General features: G+C 40.7%; 1 protein-coding gene across 4 annotated transcripts in view; it reads left to right on the forward strand.

The window, feature by feature from the left end:
- The window catches only part of ece2b (endothelin converting enzyme 2b), a 281,119-nt gene that overhangs the window by 246,559 nt on the left and 11,893 nt on the right, over window positions 1-22,667 (forward strand). For all 4 annotated transcript variants that reach the window (XM_078563943.1, XM_078563944.1, XM_078563946.1 and 1 more), the window contains exons 10-12: window positions 5,274-5,388; window positions 10,798-10,908; window positions 13,090-13,188. In XM_078563943.1, coding sequence (XP_078420069.1) covers window positions 5,274-5,388; window positions 10,798-10,908; window positions 13,090-13,188 — 325 coding nt within the window. The remainder of the gene's footprint in view (window positions 1-5,273; window positions 5,389-10,797; window positions 10,909-13,089; window positions 13,189-22,667) is intronic.

Raw genomic sequence — 22,667 nt, forward strand, 5'->3', positions numbered from 1 at the left:
GCCTGCCATTTGGTTTATAAAGTGCCTTTCAGAAACCCACAAGAGTGCTTCTCTCAGCTGTTGTGAAGTACTTTTGTACTCAATGTTGTGTAGGGAATTTTGACACCCGGTTTTCACTTAGCAAGATTCACAAATAGAAAGGAACAAATGCTGGGGCTGAAGTTGGATTGTTAAAGTTCCGGAATGGAGTTTGCAGCACATGCTTCTGATGTAAAGTGTGTCAGGTGCCCCATTGGTGAGGGTATAGTGGCACATACCAAACGTTTCTTGGAAGTATGCAGAGGAAGCATGTTTGAAATACATGGAGGCTATGATTGAGCATGAAGAGCTTAAATTAAAGAAAATTCATGAGTGAAACTTGAAGGGGGTAAAACAATAATATGCACAATTGAGGGGGAGGGTTAATCAGGGTGATAAGAGGGGCACAGAAATGGGAGAAGCACCAGGGCCCATGATATCTCTGCCTGGCCCTGCTGTTAAGGTGTGATGTCAGGAAGCATCCTTCACACAAAGGGGAATGGATATCTGTAACTCTATACTCAATATGTTGCTGAGGTTGAGCCAGTCGAAAAATTCAAAGCTGAATGATAGATTTTTGTTACGATAAAGTGTTAAGGGATAGTGAACCTAGGACAGGTTTATGGAGGTAAAATGCAGAAACCATGATCTAACTGAAGAATGGAGCAGGCTCGAAGGGCTGAATGGTCCCTTGCTGTTCCCATGTTCTTAAGAAAGGAGTAAATGAAACGCATCTGATGAGCAGTGAGTGCTTAATGAAGGTAACTAAAAGGGACAAAAAAATCAGAGGGAACTTCAAGCTCAGAACTGCCTCTGAAGCACATTATTCACTATAGCACACAGATCCTAATGACCCGTGTGCCTGCAAATGACAGAACCATTCCATGCAACTTCCAGTTGTACCATCAGTCGTTATGAAGCCAATAATACAAGTTTTTTTTCCTCATTGGGTGTCCCAATTGGCAGAACTTCAAAATGAGCCATTTAAAAATACACCACTACATCACAGAACCCTGATTTGAATATATTGAGGCAGTACTCACTTGTTTTCAATGGGTGTATTTGTCACCTGAATCCGCTGAGTTAAAATGCTGCTCGGCAAGAACAGGGCAGTAAGTCGATCTTTTGCTTAAATGTAACTGCTCACCAATTATTTGACACTGAAACTTGCAGAGGCATTTGGTCTGAAAATACTGAGAATGCATGCCTTAGTAATAGTGCAGAAATGCCAGCACATAATGGTGTGAGTGACTTATGCCATTACATGTGCCATTCATAATTTGCTACCCTCCCCTCCCCCGCCAATAACATCAATGGTGACATTGAGTTTGCTGAATTTACGGCATTGTGATCATTCAGCCCCTTAGATCAGTACAGAATGGCACTGGAGGGGTATAGTAGCATAGTGGTAATGTTAATGGATTAGTAAATCAAAGGCCCGGACTAATGCTTTAAAGACATGGAGGTGGATTTTATGGGGGGACGGATTAGCCGCACCCCTGACCAAGAAGTCTGTTGACGCTGTGCCAACCAGAAACCGGTAGCCCCATAGCGATAATATGCGGGGGGAGGGGCAGTCTTATTTGGATTAGGGTGGGATTTCCACCCCCATCTGGGAGCAAGTCATGACCTAGAGAGCTGACGGCCAATTAGATTGGCAAGCAGCTCTGTAGTCGCAACAGCGCCAGAATCAAGTAGTGCCACTGCTCAGATGACAGGCAGTCCACAAAGATGAAGAAGTGACGGACCCCAGAATTCAGGTAGGTCAGGGATTTTGGTTGGGCTGTCTGGGCAGACCCCAGCAAGGATAGGGGGGGTGGGGGTTGCAGGGAAGGGTTTTAGAGGCCAGAATGCATTTGGGTGCTGGGGGGGTGGGGGGCGTGGTTACAATCTTGGAGCAGTGGTGCCCCCTATGGGCGCAGGAGACCGCTCTCCGCCCCCCCCCCCACCAAACACCCCCGTCCAAAGGAGCTGTCCCCCTTTCTACCTGACAGCAGCCCTTGCAGTGAAAGCTGTCGGGCTACTCACCTTGCTTCTGCCCTCCCCAGCTGCAAGTGAAATTGTAGCAGAGGCAGAATGAGGCCCTTAAGCGGCCAGCCATTAATTGGCCACTTACGGCCTCAACTGCCCAAGGGCAGGCAGGCTGCCTGACACATTGAGAGACAGGCTGGGGGTGGGATGGAAGGTGGTGGGCAGGCCACCCGTTTTATTTCACCCCCCCCCCCAACCTTCAAATACGCCAGTGGGGGACTGTAAAATTCACCCCATGATTCAAATCCCACCACAGCAGTTGGAGGAATTTAAATTCAGTTAATCAATAATTCTGGAATAAAATGCCAGTCTCATTTATAATGATCATGAAACTGCCAGATATTTGTAAAAATCCATCTGGTTCACTAATGTCCTTAAAGAGAAAAAAAATCTGCTGGCCTTGCCTGGCCTGGACTATATGTGACCCCAGACCCACAGCAATGTGGTTGACACTGCCCAGGTGGTGGCAAACCATTCAGTTGTATGTTGCTTGCCACCGCCTGCTCAAGGGCATATAGGGATGGGCAATAAATGCCAGCCTTGCTACCAAAACTCAGATGCAATTTTAAAAATCAGCATTCTATTGCTCAGCAAGATACCCAAGGGTAACATTTTACTTACTTGTTTTGAGAACTTCATTGAAATCTTAACCTCAGCTAAGTAATAAAATAAATATTTTGATAGCCAAGCATGTTTTGATTTCCCCCCAATTTATAGTATTATTGTATTAACATTTGAGCTTGTGTGCTAACCTTGTTTGACCATTGGTAATGAAGAATGCATGCAGTTGGGAAGACAACCCTAATCACACGGGGCACTTGCTATGTCATTTATACTATGTTTTCAGGACAGACTCATAACTCAGATTAAATCCAACCTGGACACTCTGCCCGTACAGTCTGCAACCCACCCCCACATTATCAGATCCAAACCATTGCTCTTAAATGTGTACCTGTTAAAGAACCTGTTGCCGTGTTCTGAGTTTAGGCCCTGGTACTTTCAACGTGTATCAGACATTGGCCATGCAACTCCCGATCAGCTGTTAAAATAGCTGCAGCATATTCTAATTGTCTTTCCAGAAAATAATGGCATGAATTTGCCACTGGAGGATTGGGGGACACAGATTATGCCTGCATTAACATATTTTCTGCTGCATCAAACCTGTGCAATAGCGTCTGGGTTTTAGATCAGCCAGAGCACCTGAAGTGTGGCCTGTTTTAATTATTAACATACTTGTTACCTGTAAAAGTTCGCCTATCTGAGGTCAGACTCTCAAACTAAAGTATAGAAAATGATTTCACTGCATGTAATCTCACTCTGATGCCATCATCTGCATTGATTTCTTGGATGCTATCTTAGCTCCAGTTATAAACAACAGATGGTGCAGACTTGCTCCAGTTTTGAGCCATGTAGTTTTATTGGTTTTAGTGGAGTTGAAACAGCCAAAGCAAAGTGGTAATTTGACTGTTCTTAATCTTCCTCAGAACTCAGCTTTGAAACAATTTTAATAATACATATAAAAATGAAACCAAACTAATCTCCCTTTCAAAGTATAAAATAGTGTATATGGTGCACATTTTTCATTACTAACCCTTTTCTATCAGAGGGTATATTCTCCTTGATTATTCTTTACAGTACCTGTTTTCAGTAATTTGGAGTTGTGCGCTTTTATGCTCTTTTATATACGCACAGTTGTCTCCTTGAACTTTTCTTGTCTTTTTTGACTTTCTCGCAGTTGCCAGTTAATTACATTGGGTTACAGTTCCATAGCTGTTTGCTAATACATTCTAAAATATACTCAGCCAATAAGGCCTCAATTTTTAATGGGGTTGGGAGGGTGGCCTGGTACCAGGTGGCACACTTAGCCAGATCAGTAATGTGTAGGACCTACAATTAAAACCATTTAAATAAAACTACTGTCCAGTGAATGGGAGCAAAAATGTAGCCATGTTGAAACAGTCCCCAGTTGTCATTGGATTCCCTTGGCTTCAACCTAGGAATAAGAGCTGGGGGATCCCTGTTTGTGTTGAGGTTGCGAGCACTGGAGACTCCTTCGCAATGCAATCAGAGGTTGGAAAGAGCTGGGAATTCTTCCTTGTGATGGAGGATCAGAGGGCTGAACATTCCCTGAAGATTAGGATATGTAGGGGTTAGGGAACCCCAAGTGGTGAGGGGCTGGGAGACACAGTCTGCCTTCTTTTACTGTAAGCCTCATTCAGGGCCTGAATCAGTGCGGTAAATATTAGACTGGCTAGAAATGCAGCAGAATTTAGATTTTTGTGATCTTAAACGCCTGCCCAACACTTTCCTCAGCAGCAGTGAGGTGCTGAGGGATAGTTGCAATTAAGGTCAAGGTTCAGGTCCCAGAAGGCTTTTCAACATGAGGATGTAACATTTGAGCTCAGTCCTGTCTCATTTTTCTATTGCTGACTCTGTGATATTTTCTGGAGTGAAATATTCACTTAATTTTGATGAGCTTATTGGCCCAGTTTGATTTTAAACTCCGACTTCAATGAGGAACAGGTAATTTACTCTGCACTGTGCTTCCCAGTGGGTCTGAATCTTCTCAGATTCCTTCTTTGAACTGCTTATTCACAGTCTGCCAGGCATCATCTACTATGAACTAAAGATACATCTGCAAACTGTACTTTTCCATTACTGCTCAAGAGCCTAGTCTATTAAATTACTTCTAATTATAAATGTTGATGATAAACACAGTGAGGATTGCAGTTTAGCAGCCTGTAAAGAATCTCTGCTGAATTTTTGTGGAAGGGTGACTTTTTTCATATTACACTGTTCAAACACATATGCAAGACATTTATTTATGACATGTTAGATGTTTTCTTAGTTTACATTAGCAAATAACTGCTGCTTTATTGGGTTTTGCAGTAAATAGATTATCAAGTCACATGATAGTAAATGCTATGTCATAAATATAATTTGGATTCTGCATCTCAGCATGGTCTGTGTGTCTGGTTTTCTCATTAAGGCAAATAGTGAAGGAGTCATGTGAATTTTGAGTTTTACATTAATAAAACAACTGAATTAAAACAGTTATATTTCAAGTTAGATATTTAAATAATACCTATGTGCATCAGTCTTAGATTAAAATTTTGACATACTTTAGAAAATTAGCAATCAGCTATCTGATTTAGTTTGTGCTATTAAATATTGCATCTAAAGATTAAATCATTAAATGTTTAACAATGTTTTACATCACTTAGCATTTTGAACAATTACATGATATGGAATTTAGTGCAGAAGACAGCATCCAACTTGGATCAGCGGTTTGAAAATGCGCAGGAAAAGCTTCTGGAAACTCTTTATGGTACAAAGAAGGTGAGATTTAATTTGTTCGTTGAAAAGCAAATGATCAAGAAGTCAAGATTAAATATTTGAAATATGAAAGTAAAAGTTAGTTACTGTGGTCTAATGTCCCAGAACTTGTCAATTGAGTCTGTTTGTCATGTTCATCAGTTTGGAATGTAAGCTGTTATATTTTGGCGTAGGAGTTGCTGTTCCACAGCACTAAATTACATGGCCACTTTGGTGTTTGTAGCAAATATCTTTTTGGAAGTATAATTTCTGATGCATGCATGAATGTTTGGCATGGATGTTCTTTCCAACTGTTTACAATTGCTAGATGTCTGCTGACTCTTGTAACAGGTTCGGACATGACACCAAATGATAATCAATGTCTCATTTATTAGTAGTTAAATCAAATATAAAAAAGTATCAGGAGATTAGAATTCAGTTATAACAATACAGAGATCAAAAAAATATTCAGCTCCTGCACCAATATTAGAGGTTGAAAGAATATTTCCCTGTTTGCTCTCAGAGCAGAAGTTGATGGTGTGGTCACTTCAAGTTCTTTGACAGCTAGGCAATTTTCCAATAGTTTGATGTTTTTAAAGTGCTGCATTGTCTTCTGACAGTTAGATGTTCTTCTAACAGTTGGATAGTCTTCACTGTTGCCCTGCCACAAACTCAAATGTTGTTAGGTTTTTATATGGGCCACCTCCCCCAACCAGCTCCATCCCAACTCTGGTGGGAACCTAATGCTATGCATTGAGTTGTTGTTCATTAGATCTTTATTTATAAGTTGTTTTCCAAAGAATTCAAGATGGTCATTTTATTTAACATTCATTCACACAAGACATTTTGAAAGGAATTTTTATAAGACTGTCATTTTGTTTGACTATGCTATCTTGCCATTGTCCTGGTTTTATTGCTATCTTTGGAGTATTGTTGCAATTTTTGGGGCCCTTGTTCCTCTTCTATAATATAATTTATTTGCCTCACAGTACAAGTTACAAGGTCAGTCACTAGTCAATGTTTAACTGTATGAATTCAGCAAAATAAGCCACACACTTATCACAGTCTGCACAGTGTGATGGTTAGTAGCATTAAGAACATTATGTCAATTTACCAATATTCTTAAATCCTGCATCTCGCAAAATAATCTGACTTGATTTTCTTTTGCTGTACTTGGGACTTCATATGAAAATTGACTGAAATACACAAATTCATACTTTTTTAATACTTTGGCCAGGAGTTTTCTGTCCCATCTGAAGTCAACAGACCTTTTGCTGGTCCATCAAATTTTCTATCCCGCCCGCAACGATTCCTGCCTTTGTATATTTTCATTAGACATACATTGTGATGTATCCTTTAAAGATTTTTCTTCCTGGTCTTTTGCTGAAGATGGTGATTCACATGAGATACAACTATATTTGTAACAGCCACAGATACCTTGTGCATGTGACTGATTTCCAAATATGAACCTATATAGTGAGTGCTGGCTGTCAATTATAGAAACTTGCATAATCAGCCCAAACACAATGCACCCCCAACCAGACATATATGCACGCCTTGAACATGAACTGGAGAAGCAGTTCCTGATGAAGCATCTTGGGACGACTTATTACCTTAAAGGCACTATATAAGTACAAGCAAAATACTGTGGATGCTTGAGATCTTAAATAAAAACAGAAAATGCTGGAAAAACTCAGCAGGTCTGGCAGCATCTGTGGAGAAAGAAACGGAGTTAATGTTTCGAGCCCAACATGACTGTTCTTTGGAACTGTTACAATGTAAGTACAAGTTGCTGAAATTGTTAAGCAACAACATCCTTTGCAATGATGTCATTCTAAATGGGATATTACAGAAAGACAGCTTTTTTATGGAAAAAATAATGCCAAATATTCAGAAAATATGATTTGAGGTCTGTATGCAATAAGGCATTACTTTTTGGTTGCTGCTTCATGCTCTCGTCTGGACCTGGAAAAATTTATTAATTTTGCTTCCGATTTCCACCCCTCCATCATTTTCACATGGTCCGTCTCTGACACTTCCCTTCCCTTCCTTGACCTCTCTGTCTCAATTTCTGGTGATAGACTGTCCACCAATATTCATTACAAGCCTACTGACTCCCACAGCTACCTCGACTACAGCTCCTCACACCCCACTTCCTGTAAGGACTCCATCCCATTCTCTCAGTTCCTTTGCCATTATCGCATCTGCTCTGATGATGCCACTTTCAAAAACAGTTCCTCTGACATGTCTTCCTCCTTCTTTAACCGAGGTTTTCCACCCACAGTGGTTGAGAGGGCCCTCATCCGTGTCCGGCCCATCTCCTGCGCATCCGCCCTCACACTTTCCTCTCCCTATCAGAACCATGATAGGGTCCCCCTTGTCCTCGCTTATCACCCCACCAGCCTCCGCATTCAAAGGATCATCCTCCGCCATTTCCGCCAACTCCAGCATGATGCCACCACCAAACACATCTTCCTTTCACCACCGCCCCCCCCCCACCGGCAGCATTCCGCAGAGATCGTTCCCTCCGGGACACCCTGGTCCACTCCTCCATCACCGCCTACACCTCAGCCCCCTCCCACGGCACCTTCCCATGCAACCGCAGAAGGTGCAACACCTGCCCCTTTACTTCCCCTCTCCTCATCATCCAAGGGCCCAAACACTCCTTACAAGTGAAGCAACATTTCACTTGCACTTCCCTCAGTTTAGTCTACTGCATTCGTTGCTCCCATTGCGGTTTCCTCTACATCGGAGAGAACAAAAGCAGACTAGGTGACCGCTTTGCAGAACACCTTCGGTCTGTCCGCAAGCATGACCCAGACCTCCCTGTCGCTTGCTATTTCAACACTCCACCCTGCTCTCATGCCCACATGTCCGTCCTTGGCCTGCTGCATTGCTCCAGTGAAGCTCAACACAAACTGGAGGAACAGCACCTCATCTTCCGACTAGGCACTTTACAGTTTTCCGGACTGAATATTGAGTTCAACAATTTTAGATCATGAACTCTCTCCTCCATCCGCACCCACTTTCCAATCCCCCCTTTTTTTCCCCCAATAATATATATAGATTTTTCTTTTCCCACCTATTTCCATTATTTTTAAATGTATTTCCATCCATTGTTTTATCTCTACCTTTTAGCCTATTTCAATCCCTTCCCTTCACCCCACCCCACCCCCACTAGGGCTATCTGTACCTTGCTTGTCCTGCTTTCTACCCTTAATTAGCACATTCCTTAGATAATATCACCACCTTCAACACCTCTTTGTCCTTTTGTCTATGACATCTTTTGGCTATCTCCACCTATCACTGGCCCTCTATCCATCTCTATCTGTCCCACCCACCCCTTAAACCAGCTTATATTTCACCTCTTTTCTATTTTTACTTAGTTCTGTTGAAGAGTCATACAGACTCGAAACGTTAACTGTATTGCTCTCCGCAGATGCTGCCAGACCTGCTGAGTTTTTCCAGTTATTTTTATTTTTATTTTTGTTTTGGATTTCCAGCATCCGCAGTTTTTTGCTTTTATATTACTTTTTGGTTACTGTGTCTACTAGTGGCAATGGTATTATGTACATAGTCCCCATGAATTAACATTTATTCTGGATCAAAATCACAGCATTAATTTACAAATTTCTTTTTGATTTTCAAGTGTGTTATGATTCAGTTTGATCCAGTTGAATGGAGTTTCATATATGTGGGGTAATTAATTGGTGTTGGTACTTGTTCACACTCAAGCTTTCAAAAAAAATTGGAACGTTAACATTTATTGAACATTACCACAATGAACACTTTGTGCGGAAGCATCCAGGATAACACTCAGAATTGACCAGAATTCTCCAAAATCTGCTCTATACAATGCAAAACTTTGAAGGATATGATAGACCACCCACATACTACTTCTGGAAACGGGATGCGAGCCTGTTATTAAATTGAACATTAGTTTATTTATGCACCTAAAAAAAATTGACATTCATTAGAATAACCACTGAAACTTAAAACTATTCAAAATAATCTATTGTAAATTTACTTATTTCTCAAGCAAAAACTGTTTGGAGAACTAAGCTACAAAGTGCGCCATATTATTACTTTCTCTTTGTTTTTAGATGAAAAACATTCCCATTAGTTGCCTTGTTTTGTCTGCTGGTTGTAGAGTTTACAAATTCTCTAGAGATAATGCACTGCATTTCATGTTATGTCTGACCCGGCCTCAAAGAAGTTTTTGGATTATGATACCATGAGGCACTTGTCTGATGTTGCATAGAAACAATCATAGCCTCAAAAAATTCAGAACAGGATGTTATAGCAGAAACCCATCCATATTTCAGTTTTAAACCCAGGTGGCTTATAACATCTTTTCATGCCCTGTTTCATGGTTATCAGCTTAATTAAACGTTAACTATGAATACAAAGCCTGTTTAAAGTGCCATCATACATTTAGTGAAAATTTATTTGATCTTTTAGAGGCTAATTGACCTTTATTGTTTTACAATAGCATACAGAGAACTAAATTAATCAGAAATACCTGGAAAAACTCAGCAGGTCTGGCAGCATCAGTGGAGAAGAGCACAGTTGACGTTTCGAGTCCTCATGACCCTTCAACAGAACTGTTGAAGGGTCATGAGGACTCGAAACGTCAACTGTGCTCTTCTCCGCCGAGTTGAAGGGTCATGAGGACTCTTGTTAACTGTGCTCTTCTCCGCCGATGCTGCCAGACCTGCTGAGTTTTTCCAGGTATTTCTGTTTCTGTTTTTGTTTTGGATTTCCAGCATCCGCAGTTTTTTGTTTTTAACTAAATTAATCAGAATTGAAATGAATATTATGAATGATATCTGTTAAATATCTATTATCTGCATTTCAATGCATTTCTTTGCTTACATTGTAAACTGCTCAGAGCTAATCCATAAGAGGCCCATTTATGAGAAGATGCCTCTGGTGACCTCCTGAATATACAGAAGGGAAACTTTGATGTCATTGCTGGTGACTTATCTGCTTAAGGGGACTTGAATTCCTGTTTTTACTTGCTTTAGTGAAAAATTAAATATAAGCCCAAAGCAGTATTGAATGTCCATTTTTTTTTAAACTAAAATTAGTGGACAGGAATGTCTTCCACAGGATATCTGCTCACAGCAGTCTTACAAAAGCAAATATGTTATTTGGAAACTGACAAACAACACAATGAAAAGCTTTGTGGAGTTACTTGGGAACCACAAAATATTTAAGCTGTGTTAGTAAATTGGTCCAAAAGGAAAGACAAATCTTAATAAATCTTTATCATCAGAAGATATCAGCATTGTTCTAAAATTATTCTAAATGGCACAATTGTATTTTTGTAGGAATCAGTTCAAATATTATATAACACCACAAACATTTCAGGCTACGTTCAATAAATACATTAAAGCAACACAAATGATACTAAAACCTGATCTCTTTCAGTCCTGTACTCCTCGATGGCAGACTTGTATTGGAAACACAGATGACACCCTAGGATTTGCCTTGGGAGCTTTGTTTGTAAAAGTTACTTTTGACAAAGACAGCAAAGTAATCGTAAGTATTCTTATGTTTCAAACTTAATTAACACTCGTCAGTCAAAGATTCCCTCTGAGCTAAAGGAACATAAACATTATAAACAAATTTGCTATTTTATTCCATATGGCAAATTGGAAATTACCCATCAAACAAACCTCATTAACATTCAAGAACATGTGAAAGGAGTACTCAATAGAGTGCATACCTTTGCTACTCTGTGTTACCTCAACTTTAAACTACATTATAACATTTATGCACTTCTAGCTGATCTCTTGTCCCATAAATGTGAGTCTTTCTAAAACGATCAATAACATTCTAAATAAAACAACCCAAAATATTCGTAAAAAATGGTCAATTTTCCCTGTGCCCCAATGTTAATGGATCCATTAAATAATTCCACGATCTGGATCCAGATCCGCATCTTTACCAAAGGGAATCAAATTCCAGGAAATCAAATAACTCAAACCTAATTGTGATACCTCTATATATACTTTTGCCATGACCCTGTTAAGGCAATGCATAGTGTTTAGTTCCAAGGTTGATGAGCACGCTGCAGCTGTGGATCTTGCATCCAACTTGGGCCAAAAGGTGACAAGGATTTGCAGTAGACAGATTGCACTATATTTATGCCAATTAGAGCAATATTTAGTTGGATTTAAATTGTTGCATAAACTTCAAACTGACTGACTTAGGGTCAACACAAATAGCTCAGGTCCTATTTACACTTTCAGCTTTAGTCCAAGCCATCTGGATTTTCAGTTCCACTGTCAGCTGAGCTAAGCTGTTAAATTGAGGGCAGATGAGATGCATTCGAGTGTACTGAGGGAAGTAAGGGTGGAAATTGGGGAGGCACTGGCAATAATGTTTCAATCCTCCTCAGATACAGGGTTGGTGCCAGAGGACTGGAGAAATAAAAATGTAACTCACTTGATCAAAAAACTGTAAGGATAAGCCCAGCAACTACAGGCCAGTTAGTTTAACCTCAAGTGGTAGGAAAGCTGAAAGTGTCACATAACAGGCTTAGTAGCAAAATTAAAGCCCATGAAATAAAAGGGACAATGGCAGCATGGATACAAAATTAGCTGAATATAGAGTAGTGGTGAACAGTTTTTTTTTGGACTGAAGGTATGCAGTGGGGTTCCACAGGGGTTGGTATTAGGATCACTGCTTTTCTTGATCTATATTAATGACCTAGATTTGCGTGGGGCACAATTACAAAATTTGCAGATGACACAATACTTGGAAGTATTATGAACTGTGAGGAGGATAGTGATAGACTTCAAGAGGACAGAGACAGGCTGGGGGAATGGGAGGAGACGTGGCAGATGAAATTTGATGCAGAGAAGTGTGAAGTGATACACTTCGTTAGGAACAATGTGAAAAGACCAATATAAATAAAATAAACAGTTCTAAAGTGGGTACAAGAGCAGAGGGACCTGGAGCTATAAGTGCACAAATCGTTGAAGGCGGCAGGACAGGTTAAGAAAGCAGTTAAAGAGGCATGCAGGACTCTGGACTTTATAAATAAAGGCATGAGCGCAGCTCCAACAACACTCAATAAGCTCGACATCATCCAGGACAAAGCAGTCTGCTTGATTGGCACGCCATTCACCACTTTAAACATTCAATCCCTCCACCACCAATGCACAGTGGCAGCAGCGTGTACCATCTACAAGATGCACTGCAGCAACTCACCAAGGCTCCTTTGACAGCACCTTCCAAACCCGCAACCTCGGCCATCTAGCAGGACAAGGGCAGCAAATACATGGGAACACCGCCTCCTGCAAGTTCCACTCCGGGTCATGCACCACCCTGATTTGAAAATATATCGCCGTTCCTTGACTGTCGCTGGGTCAAAATCCTGGAACTCCCTAATAGCACTCTGGGTGTACCTACACCACATGGACTGCAGCGGTTCAAGAAGGCAGCTCACCAACATATTCACGAGCAAAATTAGGGATGGACAATAAATGTTGGCCCAACCAACCGTGCTCACATTCTGTGAACAAATATAAAAAAGAATCTGAAGAAAGAAGAAGTGCAGGTCTATGGAGAAAGGGCTGGGAAGTGGGACTATCCTAGTTGATTTTGCAGAGAGCTGGCATGGATATGATTGGCTGAATGGTCTCCCGTGCAGTAACCATTCAATATTCTATGATTTAGCCTGTTGTGTAATTGTCTCCCTGCTTTGACATCCAGGCAGAAGAAATGATCAATGAAATTCGAACAGCATTTAAAGACGGTTTGGAAAAGCTTACGTGGATGGATGACAAGACCCGACAAGCTGCTAAGGAAAAGGTTCATGTTTCTTAAATTGTTCAGCTTTCCTAGAGAATTCAAACTTCTTGAAACACAGAACTAGTATGTTGTAATTGAAAACCTACAGAAATAATAGCCTGTTATATCTGTTATATACTTTGTATTAATGGCACCTTGCTAATGGCACTTTACCTTCAATAAAGAATAAAAGGTAGTTTTCTTCGTTTTCCAGTTCTTTTGTTGAAAGCGGCAAACTATCTCTCCTTGCCTTTCTCAACCTGTCTGCAGCTTTTAACACGATTAACTGCATCATCCTCTTCCAATGTCTCTCCACTGTCATTCAGCTGCACTCACCTAGTTCCATTCTTATCTATCCATCATAGCCAGTGATTCCTCTTTTCACAAGGCCATGTTGACTCTGCCTGATTACCTTGAATTTATCTAAATGCCCTGTTATAGCATCTTTAATTGCTTCTAACATCTTCCCTATGACAGATGGCCTATAGTTTATTGCTTTCTGTTTCCCTCCCTTTTTGAATAAAGAAGTTACATTAGCTATTTTCCAATCTAAAGGAACCCTCCCCAAATCTAGTGAATTTTGAAAAATTAAAACCAACACATCAACTATCTCACTAGCCACTTCTTTTAAGACCCTGGGATGACATCCATCAGGACCCAGGGACTTGTCAACCCATAGTTCCAACAATTTGCTAAGTACCACTTCCCTGATGAGTGTAATTTTGTTGAGTTCCTCCCTCCCTCCCAATTCCTGATTTACAGCTATTTCTGGGATGTTACTTGTATCCTCTATTGTGAAGCCCGATGCAAAATACCTGTTCAATTCATCTGCCATCTCCTTATTTTCCATTATTAATTCCCCAGACTTACTTTTTATAGAACCGACACTCACTTTGTTAACTCTTCTGTTTTTTAAATATCGATAGAAACCCTTACTGTCTGTCTCTATGTTTATAGCCAGCATTCTCGCGTACTCTAATTTCTTCCTCCTTATTAATCTTTTAATCATTCTTTGTTATTTTTTATATTCTGTCTAATCTTCTGACCGGCCACCCATCTTTGCACAATTATGTTTTTTAAGTTTGATACTATCTTTAACTTTTTTTAGTTAACCACGGACGGTGGATCTTCCTTGTTGGAATGTATCTATTCTGAGTATTCTGAATTATCTCCTTAACTGTCTGCCACTGGATCTCTATTGACCTATCCCTTAACCTAAATTGCCAGTTCACTTTCATTAGCTCTGCTTTCATGCCCTTGTTACTTATGTTATTAGGTTAATTTAATTTAATTTAATTACTTTCTTGATTAACTTAGGGTAATTCCTATGTATGCTACTATTTGCTGTGCTTAATAAATGCTAGTATCACTGACAACTAAAAGTTACCCATTTCTTAACTACACTAGTATGCGTTTTAGGTGTTTACTTTAATTATTTTATTTTAAAGTTTAGTTCTGTTTCATTTATAGATCTACCCTAACTCCTGTGTCCTAAGCTGTCTATTAACACTGTCCCTAAGACTAAGTACTTATCGGCCAATCAAATTACTATCAACTTACATAAGTACAGTGCCTATATTAATTTAAATCCTAGGAACAGAATAAACCTTAACCATCAGACAGCTAGCTTCTTCTGCAACCAAATTGCTTCTTTGCTGTGATGTCACTTTTTAAAAATTGTACTGTTTTCGATCTCCCGACTGCCTCTCCACTCGCATTGTTTTCAATCTCCCGACTGCCTCTCCACTCGCACTGTTTTCAATCTCCCGACTGCCTCTCCACTCGCACTGTTTTCAATCTCCCGACTGCCTCTCCACTTGCGCTGTTTTCAATCTCCTGACTGCCTCTCCACTTGCACTGTTTTCAATCTCCCGACTGCCTCTCCACTTGCGCTGTTTTCAATCTCCTGACTGCCTCTCCACTCGCGCTGTTTTCAATCTCCCGACTGCCTCTCCACTCGCCCTGTTTTCAATCTCCCGACTGCCTCTCCACTCGCGCTGTTTTCAATCTCCTGACTGCCTCTCCACTCGCGCTGTTTTCAATCTCCCGACTATCTCTCCACTCGCGGTATTTTCAATCTCCCGACTGCCTCTCCACTCGCCATGTTTTCAATCTCCCGACTGCCTCTCCACTCACCCTGTTTTCAATCTCCCGACTGCCTCTCCCACTCGCGCTGTTTTTAGGTTCACAACTGCTTCTCCAATCCCGCTGTTTTCAGACCCCTGACTGCCTTTCCGCTTGTGCTGTTTTCAGGCTCCCGACTGTCAATGTATCCGTAATCACACCGCATGGCAATTATCTTGTTAAAGACAATTGCTAGTCAAAACAGGTGATAAGCATTGGTTCCCCCATCTAAACAGTATAAAAATATACAATTGCAACACTCTGGGTGGAAGCTACTGGGAAGTCTGTAGCACTGAGGAGTTGTTATAGAGAATAAACTAGCTTGAAGTAAAAATAAACAGCTTTGGATTCATTCATCCACCGTAAGCGTTTATTCTGGATTCATTCATCCATCATAAGCATTTATACATAGTAGCAGAGGATGAACTGTAAGCTTTGGTGATTGATTGCTGTATATGAAGCTTTTTGTCTCAATCCCCTGAGGGAAAAGAAATGTACTGTTGCTGACAATTTAAGTTGCGGAATAGCAGAAGGACGATGCAAAATTGCGAGCTTTGACTATCCACCAATTTTTTCTGACTCTGAACCATATCAGCAATGGAAGACTGAAGTTGAGATGTAGACTTGGGTTACTTCCATACTCTGGAAGAAGCAAGGTATGGCTTTGGCGTTATCATTACCAGCCAAAGGTAAGATGAGGAGTAAGGTATTTTCAGAGTGGAAAGTGGATGATTTGGATCATGGAGGGATTGGTACTTCTGCTACAATTTTTGGATAAGTTTTACAAAAAGGGTGAGTTATTGGAAGCGTATGAAACTTGGACAATCTTTGAGAGACTTAGGAAATTAGATGATCAGTCCATGGAAGAATATATCATTGATTTTGATAAATGGTACAGGAGACTGCAGAGATTTGAACTTGAAATTCTGGAGTCAGTATTGGCATTTAAATTACTGGACTGTGCTCGCATTTCCCACGTTGATTGTCTTTTAGTACTAACGGGTACAATTCCAGGAGAAAGAATCTCTCCCTAGATCAAATGGCTGCTGCCCTATAAAAATTTCTGGGGAAACAGTCGTACCCAGCCACTTTCTTAGCAAATACGAACAGCTATCCCGTGAAACAAAAGGATGGAGGATCCTATGGTGACAAAATTTCAAGATCAACCAAATATTAGACGGGGTTAATGACAGGAGATCTGAAAATGGTCGTAACCCCAGCCAATTTGAGAGCGAGGACAAAACCCATCTGGGATGGTGACCGTGAGCGTTTAAACCCAAAAAATGCACGGGGAATGATTAATCGGTGTTTTCAATGTGATTCCTGGTATCATTACGTGATGAACTGCCCACAGCGAAAAAATCGTGTTTTTGAAGTGACCCACAAGGCTGATTCTTCTGAGACTGAAATGATGATGGTGACTGCCATGATGGAATTGTATTGATCACTGAAAGTTTAGATCCAATGATGAGTATCTTGATGGTCAATTCCTTCAACTGTGCGGTTCTGGTTGCACTTCTACGGTGTGTGGCGTAGACTGGCTTAACTGCTATCTGGGGTGTCTCAATGAGGCAGACCGGTGGAAGATCACGGAATATGAAAGCTCTACCTGCTTCAGGTTCCGAGATGATAAGATATTAACATCCTCCTAAAGGGTGGTTCCCCCCTTGTAAGACTGCAGGGATCAGCCTGTTTATCAGTACTGATGTGGTTTCTAGCGAGATACCGCTATTGATAAGTCGATCTGCGATTGAAAAAGGCTCAAATGACACTAGACATGAAGAATGATGGAGCGGTCATGTGCGGGGAAAAATGTGGATCTACATTTTACTTGGTCAAGTCTTTACTGTCTGCCCCTAAGGATGCCAGAGATTTCTCATCAAGAAGATCATGAAGTTTTGTTAATTGCTGGGGATAAGAATTTGGTGGACAGAAAGATCATTTGGAAGTTACATAGACAGTTTGCACATCCGGTGCCACAGAAACAGAAGACTCTATTTCGAGATGCGGGAGTGGTTGATAAAGGATACGATGACCTTATTGAGCAAATCACTGCTCAGTGTGAAATTTGTCTTAAAAATTGCAAGACACCACTGCGTCCTGTTGTGAGCTTGTCACTAGCCAGGGAATTTAACGATGTAGTGGCAATGGACTTAAAAGTTTGGGACAAGGATAGGGATTTTTTTTACTACACTTCATAGACATGGCAACCAGATTTAGCCTATTCACTGTAATACATAGTAAAGACAAAAGTACCATTGTCGATAAGGTCATGGAGAAACGGGTAGGAATAGGATTAGGAACACCAATGAAGTTTCTGACAAATAATGGTGGGGAATTTGCCAGTGCGAAAATTTAAACATCATAGTAATGCACGCAGCAGCTGAGAGCCCATGATCTTTGTGAGAGGAACCATGCGGTAATGGAGGACATGTTACATAAAATATTGGCTGATCAACTAGATTGCAAATTGCAAACGGCGCTAGCATGGGTGGTGCACGCAAAGAACTCTCTGCAAATAGTAGAGGGGTACAGTCTTTACCAGTTGGCGTACGGAAGAAATCCGAAGTTGCCGTTGGTGTTGTCAGATGGTCCCCCTGCTCTAGAAGGGACTAGCATTAGCTCCACCTTTTCTGCTCATCTGAATGCTCTACATGCAGGCAGAAAAGCTTTCATTAAAGCTGAAGCTTCGGAAAAAATTTGGCGAGCCCTACGACACTGCATAAGACCATCGGGAATACAGTTTCGACAAGGAGACATGGTCTATTACAAAAAGGAAGACCGGAAAGAGTGGAAAGGACCTGGCAAGGTACTAGGGAGTGATGGAAAAGTAGTAATTGTGCAATACGGCATCATACTGTTAGGGTATATTCTTCAAGGTTAATTGGCACTGATTATACCTTTACAGGTGCTGAACAGGACATAGGAAGCGAGGAGGCACCATGCACTTCACATACACACACACAAACACACACACACTGGGCAGTTACGAGGAGCAAACTATGGCAGAGACAGGGTTGACTGATGATGAACAAAATAACACTGAGGTACAGGATAACGCTATTCATCCAAAAGGACAACTACCCAAAGTAGGAACAAAGGTAACATACATGTCAGAAGGGACCAGTGTGTGCAGGGATGCCGCCATCAAAGGGAGAGCAGGAAAAGCCACTGGTAAATACAAACATTTGCTAAATGTGCAGGATGAAGGACAGGAAACAAGACATATCGATTAGCAAACTGGGAGGTAAAGATGTGGAAATTCAGGAAGCGCAGTGTACGCTCTGACAGTGGACCAGAAAGTGGCCGTGACCCCAGAAAAAATTCACGGACTTGAGAACGGGGTTCTGCTCACATGGAAGAAAGATCATTTGGAAGTAGTTCAGAAAGTTGGAGGAATGGGAGTAGGGCCGTAGCTTAGCGAGGACTAGACAGCAAGCTCGGAATGTCAATAGAAATAGAAGTTCTTATGACCAAGAGATTTTAGTAGCTGCTAATAAACCGGAAAACCAAAGAGTTGGCAAGTTGGAAGGAATATTGAAATACCTGATGGAGGACAAGCCAGCTTTATCTCACAGGTGGATCTGTACAGAAAAGGTACTCCAAGAGAATAAGGCTAAAGAGAGATTAATAGCCCAAGGCTTTGAAGAAAGACTCTGGGATTAGGATGGACTCGCCTACTGCAGGGAAAGTGAGTTTGAAGATTTTTTAAAGCTATTTTGGAATCATATTGGCTGCATTTTTATAGGGGAGAAGTTTCAAAAGTTTTTTTTGAAACCACCCAAAGAAGCCAGTGATGTAGAAGGAAAGCTGTGGCAATTGAACAAAGTGTGTTCATGGATTGAATGATGCATCAAGAGGTCTGTCCTGTTGAAAACAGGTTACATTCAGTTAAAGGCAGAGCCCGCGATGTTCTACTGGTCCCATAAGGAGAAACTAGCTGGAATCTTTATCATGCATGTTGATGATTTCCTGGGGGAGGCTCTGTAGAATTTGAGCAATGGGTAATTGAGAAGATAAAGAAGGAATTCAAGGTCAGAAGTCAGGGTTGAGGAGCCTTTAAATACATTGGTTTAGACATTAAGCAGAGCAAATTAGGAGTGACATTGAATCAACAATCTTATCTAGAAAATGTTAATCATACCCCAATAAATCAGGTTGGAACCTCACAAAAAAAGGATCCTGCTTCCAAAGAAGAAACAGAACAATTGAGAAGTTTGATTGGGCAGTTGAACTGGTTGTGCACTCAGACTATACCTGATGCTAGTTATGATGTGTTGGAGCTGAGAACTATGATGAAACATGCTACAGTTGAGAAAGTTCTGAGAGTAAAGAAAACATTAAAGAAATTAAATTCTGAAAGATGCACACTCAAGTTTCCAACCTTGGGTGGACTAGAAGATATGAGTTTGGTCATTTTTAATGATGCTTCACATGCCAATCTTCCAGATGGGTATTCTAGCACTGCAGGGTTTATCATATTCTTGGTAGGAAAGAATGATAAATGTTGCCTGCTGGCTTGGGCGGCCAAGAAAATAAAAAGGGTAGTGAAAAGCACCTTAGCAGCTGAAACGCTGACATTAGTAGAAGCGATAGATATGGGGGTTTGCTTATCCAATATACTGACAGAAATATATAAGGGGCAATGTGAGGAAAGTTTATCCATAGAATGTTATGTTGACAATCGGTCTCTTTGGGATAATGCCGGGATAATGTTCATTCAATGAAAAGTGTCACTGATAAAAGGCTAAGAATAGACCTAGCTAGCATAAAAGAATTGTTAGACAGGAGAGATCTCTAAGATACGATGGGTTGACACAAGTCACCAACAATCAGGCTGTTATACGAAAATAAATGCCTGCTCTAAGAACTTACTAAAAGTGTTGGAAGAGGGGCATCTTATGCTATAATGATGCTTTATAATTGTTTATACATATATTTGGTAAAGGAAATGTTGGATCTATAAATGTGAAAATACATGAATTTATTTCCTTCTGATTGTTTCGAAAATAATGTTCTTTAATTTTTCAAAGCTTTAATTTAAAAAGAAAAGAGGGCAACCTGTCAATGTATCAGTAATCACATTGCATGGCTATTACCTTGTTAAAGACAATTGCTAATTAAAACAGGTGATGGGCATTGGCTCTCCCATCCAAACAGTATTAGTAGATACAGCCGGAATACTCTGGGTGGAAGTTATTAGGAAGTCTGTAGCACTGAAAGCTGTATGGAGAATAAACCAGCTTGAAGTAAAAAAATAACGAGCTTTGGATTCATTTGTCTACTCCAAGTATTTATTGTGAGTAACACCGATTGGGTGTCCACTTCTGCTGTTGTTATGATCCCCCACTGAGAAACACTTGGTGGTTCTTAACTTTTATTTGTTTGTTTAGATATGTGGAGAGTAGCTACTGAACAGAGTCACAGGGGCCAGCTGATGAATTTTAACAAAAGAATAATACATGTATTTCACAAGAAAAGATGAACTATATTACAATACTCCTTCACCCACAACTATACCTTTATAGATATATACAGATTTGTAAGGATAACACGAGTTACAAGAGCAATGATGTACTTACTGTGGACAGTAAAGCATATAGTCCATGTACCAATAGGCACCCTGTTTAATATATATATATATATATATATATATATACACACCACACTCTGAAATCAAGTGACACATGCCACCTCAACCGGATTTCATGGGTCTCTCCTCAACTCCCCCAGATACTTGTCACAATGAGAGCCAACCGGTCTTACTGAACTCTGTCTTTCACACGAGGGTTTCCAATCTCCGATCTCCAAGACCTTGCCTCGGAATCTTCTCCCAAATCGACGTTTTCTCTCAGACGTCTTCCACAAGGGTTCACCTCCAGGGGTTTGAACTCCCCTGATGTTCCTCTCCCCTGAGTCACCACATGCATTCAAGCTGTCTCCCACGCACTCTCTCTCATCAACTCAGCATTAACAGTACACCACTGCGTCACAAGAGACCTTCAGTTGTCTCTTTGGACGTTGTTGCCTCTTGCAAGCTGTTCTCACTTTAACTCTGCTTTCTGCAGTTTTTGTCTCTTTAAATCTGAAGCTTGAAGCCTTTCTCTCTGACCCTCACTCCTAACTTCACTTAACAGGACCTTTTCCAGGTTCCTGTCCTTCCTTTGACTAGACTGTCTTCTTGGGGCTTTCCCCTCTTCCACTCCCCTGGAAGTTTGGGGTATTTTCTTTAGCTTGGGACTGGCTATCTGTCCCTTCCAAGTTGCTTCTGTTTGGCAGCGACTTTCAGAACCAACTGCACTCAAACAGCTTCCAAAACAAACTGCTGTTTCTTTAGTTTTTCTGTGTGTCTGGGGGAGGGACCTGCCTCTCTGGCCCCCTGTTGCTAGGCAACAGTCCAATTCTTCTACGCTTGTGTTTGCTTAACTTAAGTCGTAAAAACACTCATTATAAATGCAAGCACCTTTTTAAAGTGAAACTAAAACTCAATTTGACTTTCCTTAACACACAGACACAGAGATACAAATCAAACTTAAACATTAAAGCTAAAACTCACTCCTAACACAAACACCAATATAACTTACTTAAACTGTCTCTACTTCCTAACACTGTTTTCAGCTCCCGACTGTCGTTCCATTCGTGCTGCTTTCAGACTCCCAATTGCCTCTCTACTCGTTCTGCTTACACTCTCCCGACTGCTCTCCCCTCACGCAGTTTTCAGACTCCTGACTGCCTCTTCACTCGCACTGTTTTCCATCTCCCAACTGCCTCTCCACTCGCGTTGTTTTCAATCTCCAGACTGCAACAAAAAATGACAAACTTGTAACAATTGTAATTTGTTTCAGAATGTTCCATTTAGCATAGTTTGTTGTACAGCTTGATTTGTATAAAAATACATTCGAACATACGAACAAGTAGCAGGAGTAGACCATTCGGCCCCTTGAGCCTGCTCCCCCACTTAATATGATCTGATAGTAACCTGAAATCTGCATCTCACCTACCCTTCATATTAATAGTACTGCTAAGAGGATAAACATTTGATAAGGTTAGGTGCTTTAAAAGATATTTGAAGTCAGTATTCCCCAATTTTATTTACATCCAACCCTAATACTGAACTTATAAAAGACTGTTTCTTTAAACAAACTAGTTGGTTATTATTCAGTGAACTATTGTACGATTGTACGAGGGGAAAGAGGATTGTAAATCTATTTTGCGGAAAATAACTTTCTGCAAAATTAAAAATGGCTTACCAAATAATTAGCCATAACACATGTAGCCTTGAACTATTGTATTAGAACCTGCAGAAAGTTTGAGGAATGCTCCAAGTTCAGTAAGACCAATAGGGCAGAAATTTCCTCCCGTCGAGGGGGTTGTGT

This window comes from Cetorhinus maximus, chromosome 19, assembly GCF_964194155.1.
Source record: "Cetorhinus maximus chromosome 19, sCetMax3.hap1.1, whole genome shotgun sequence".
NCBI classification, from domain to species: domain Eukaryota; kingdom Metazoa; phylum Chordata; class Chondrichthyes; order Lamniformes; family Cetorhinidae; genus Cetorhinus; species Cetorhinus maximus.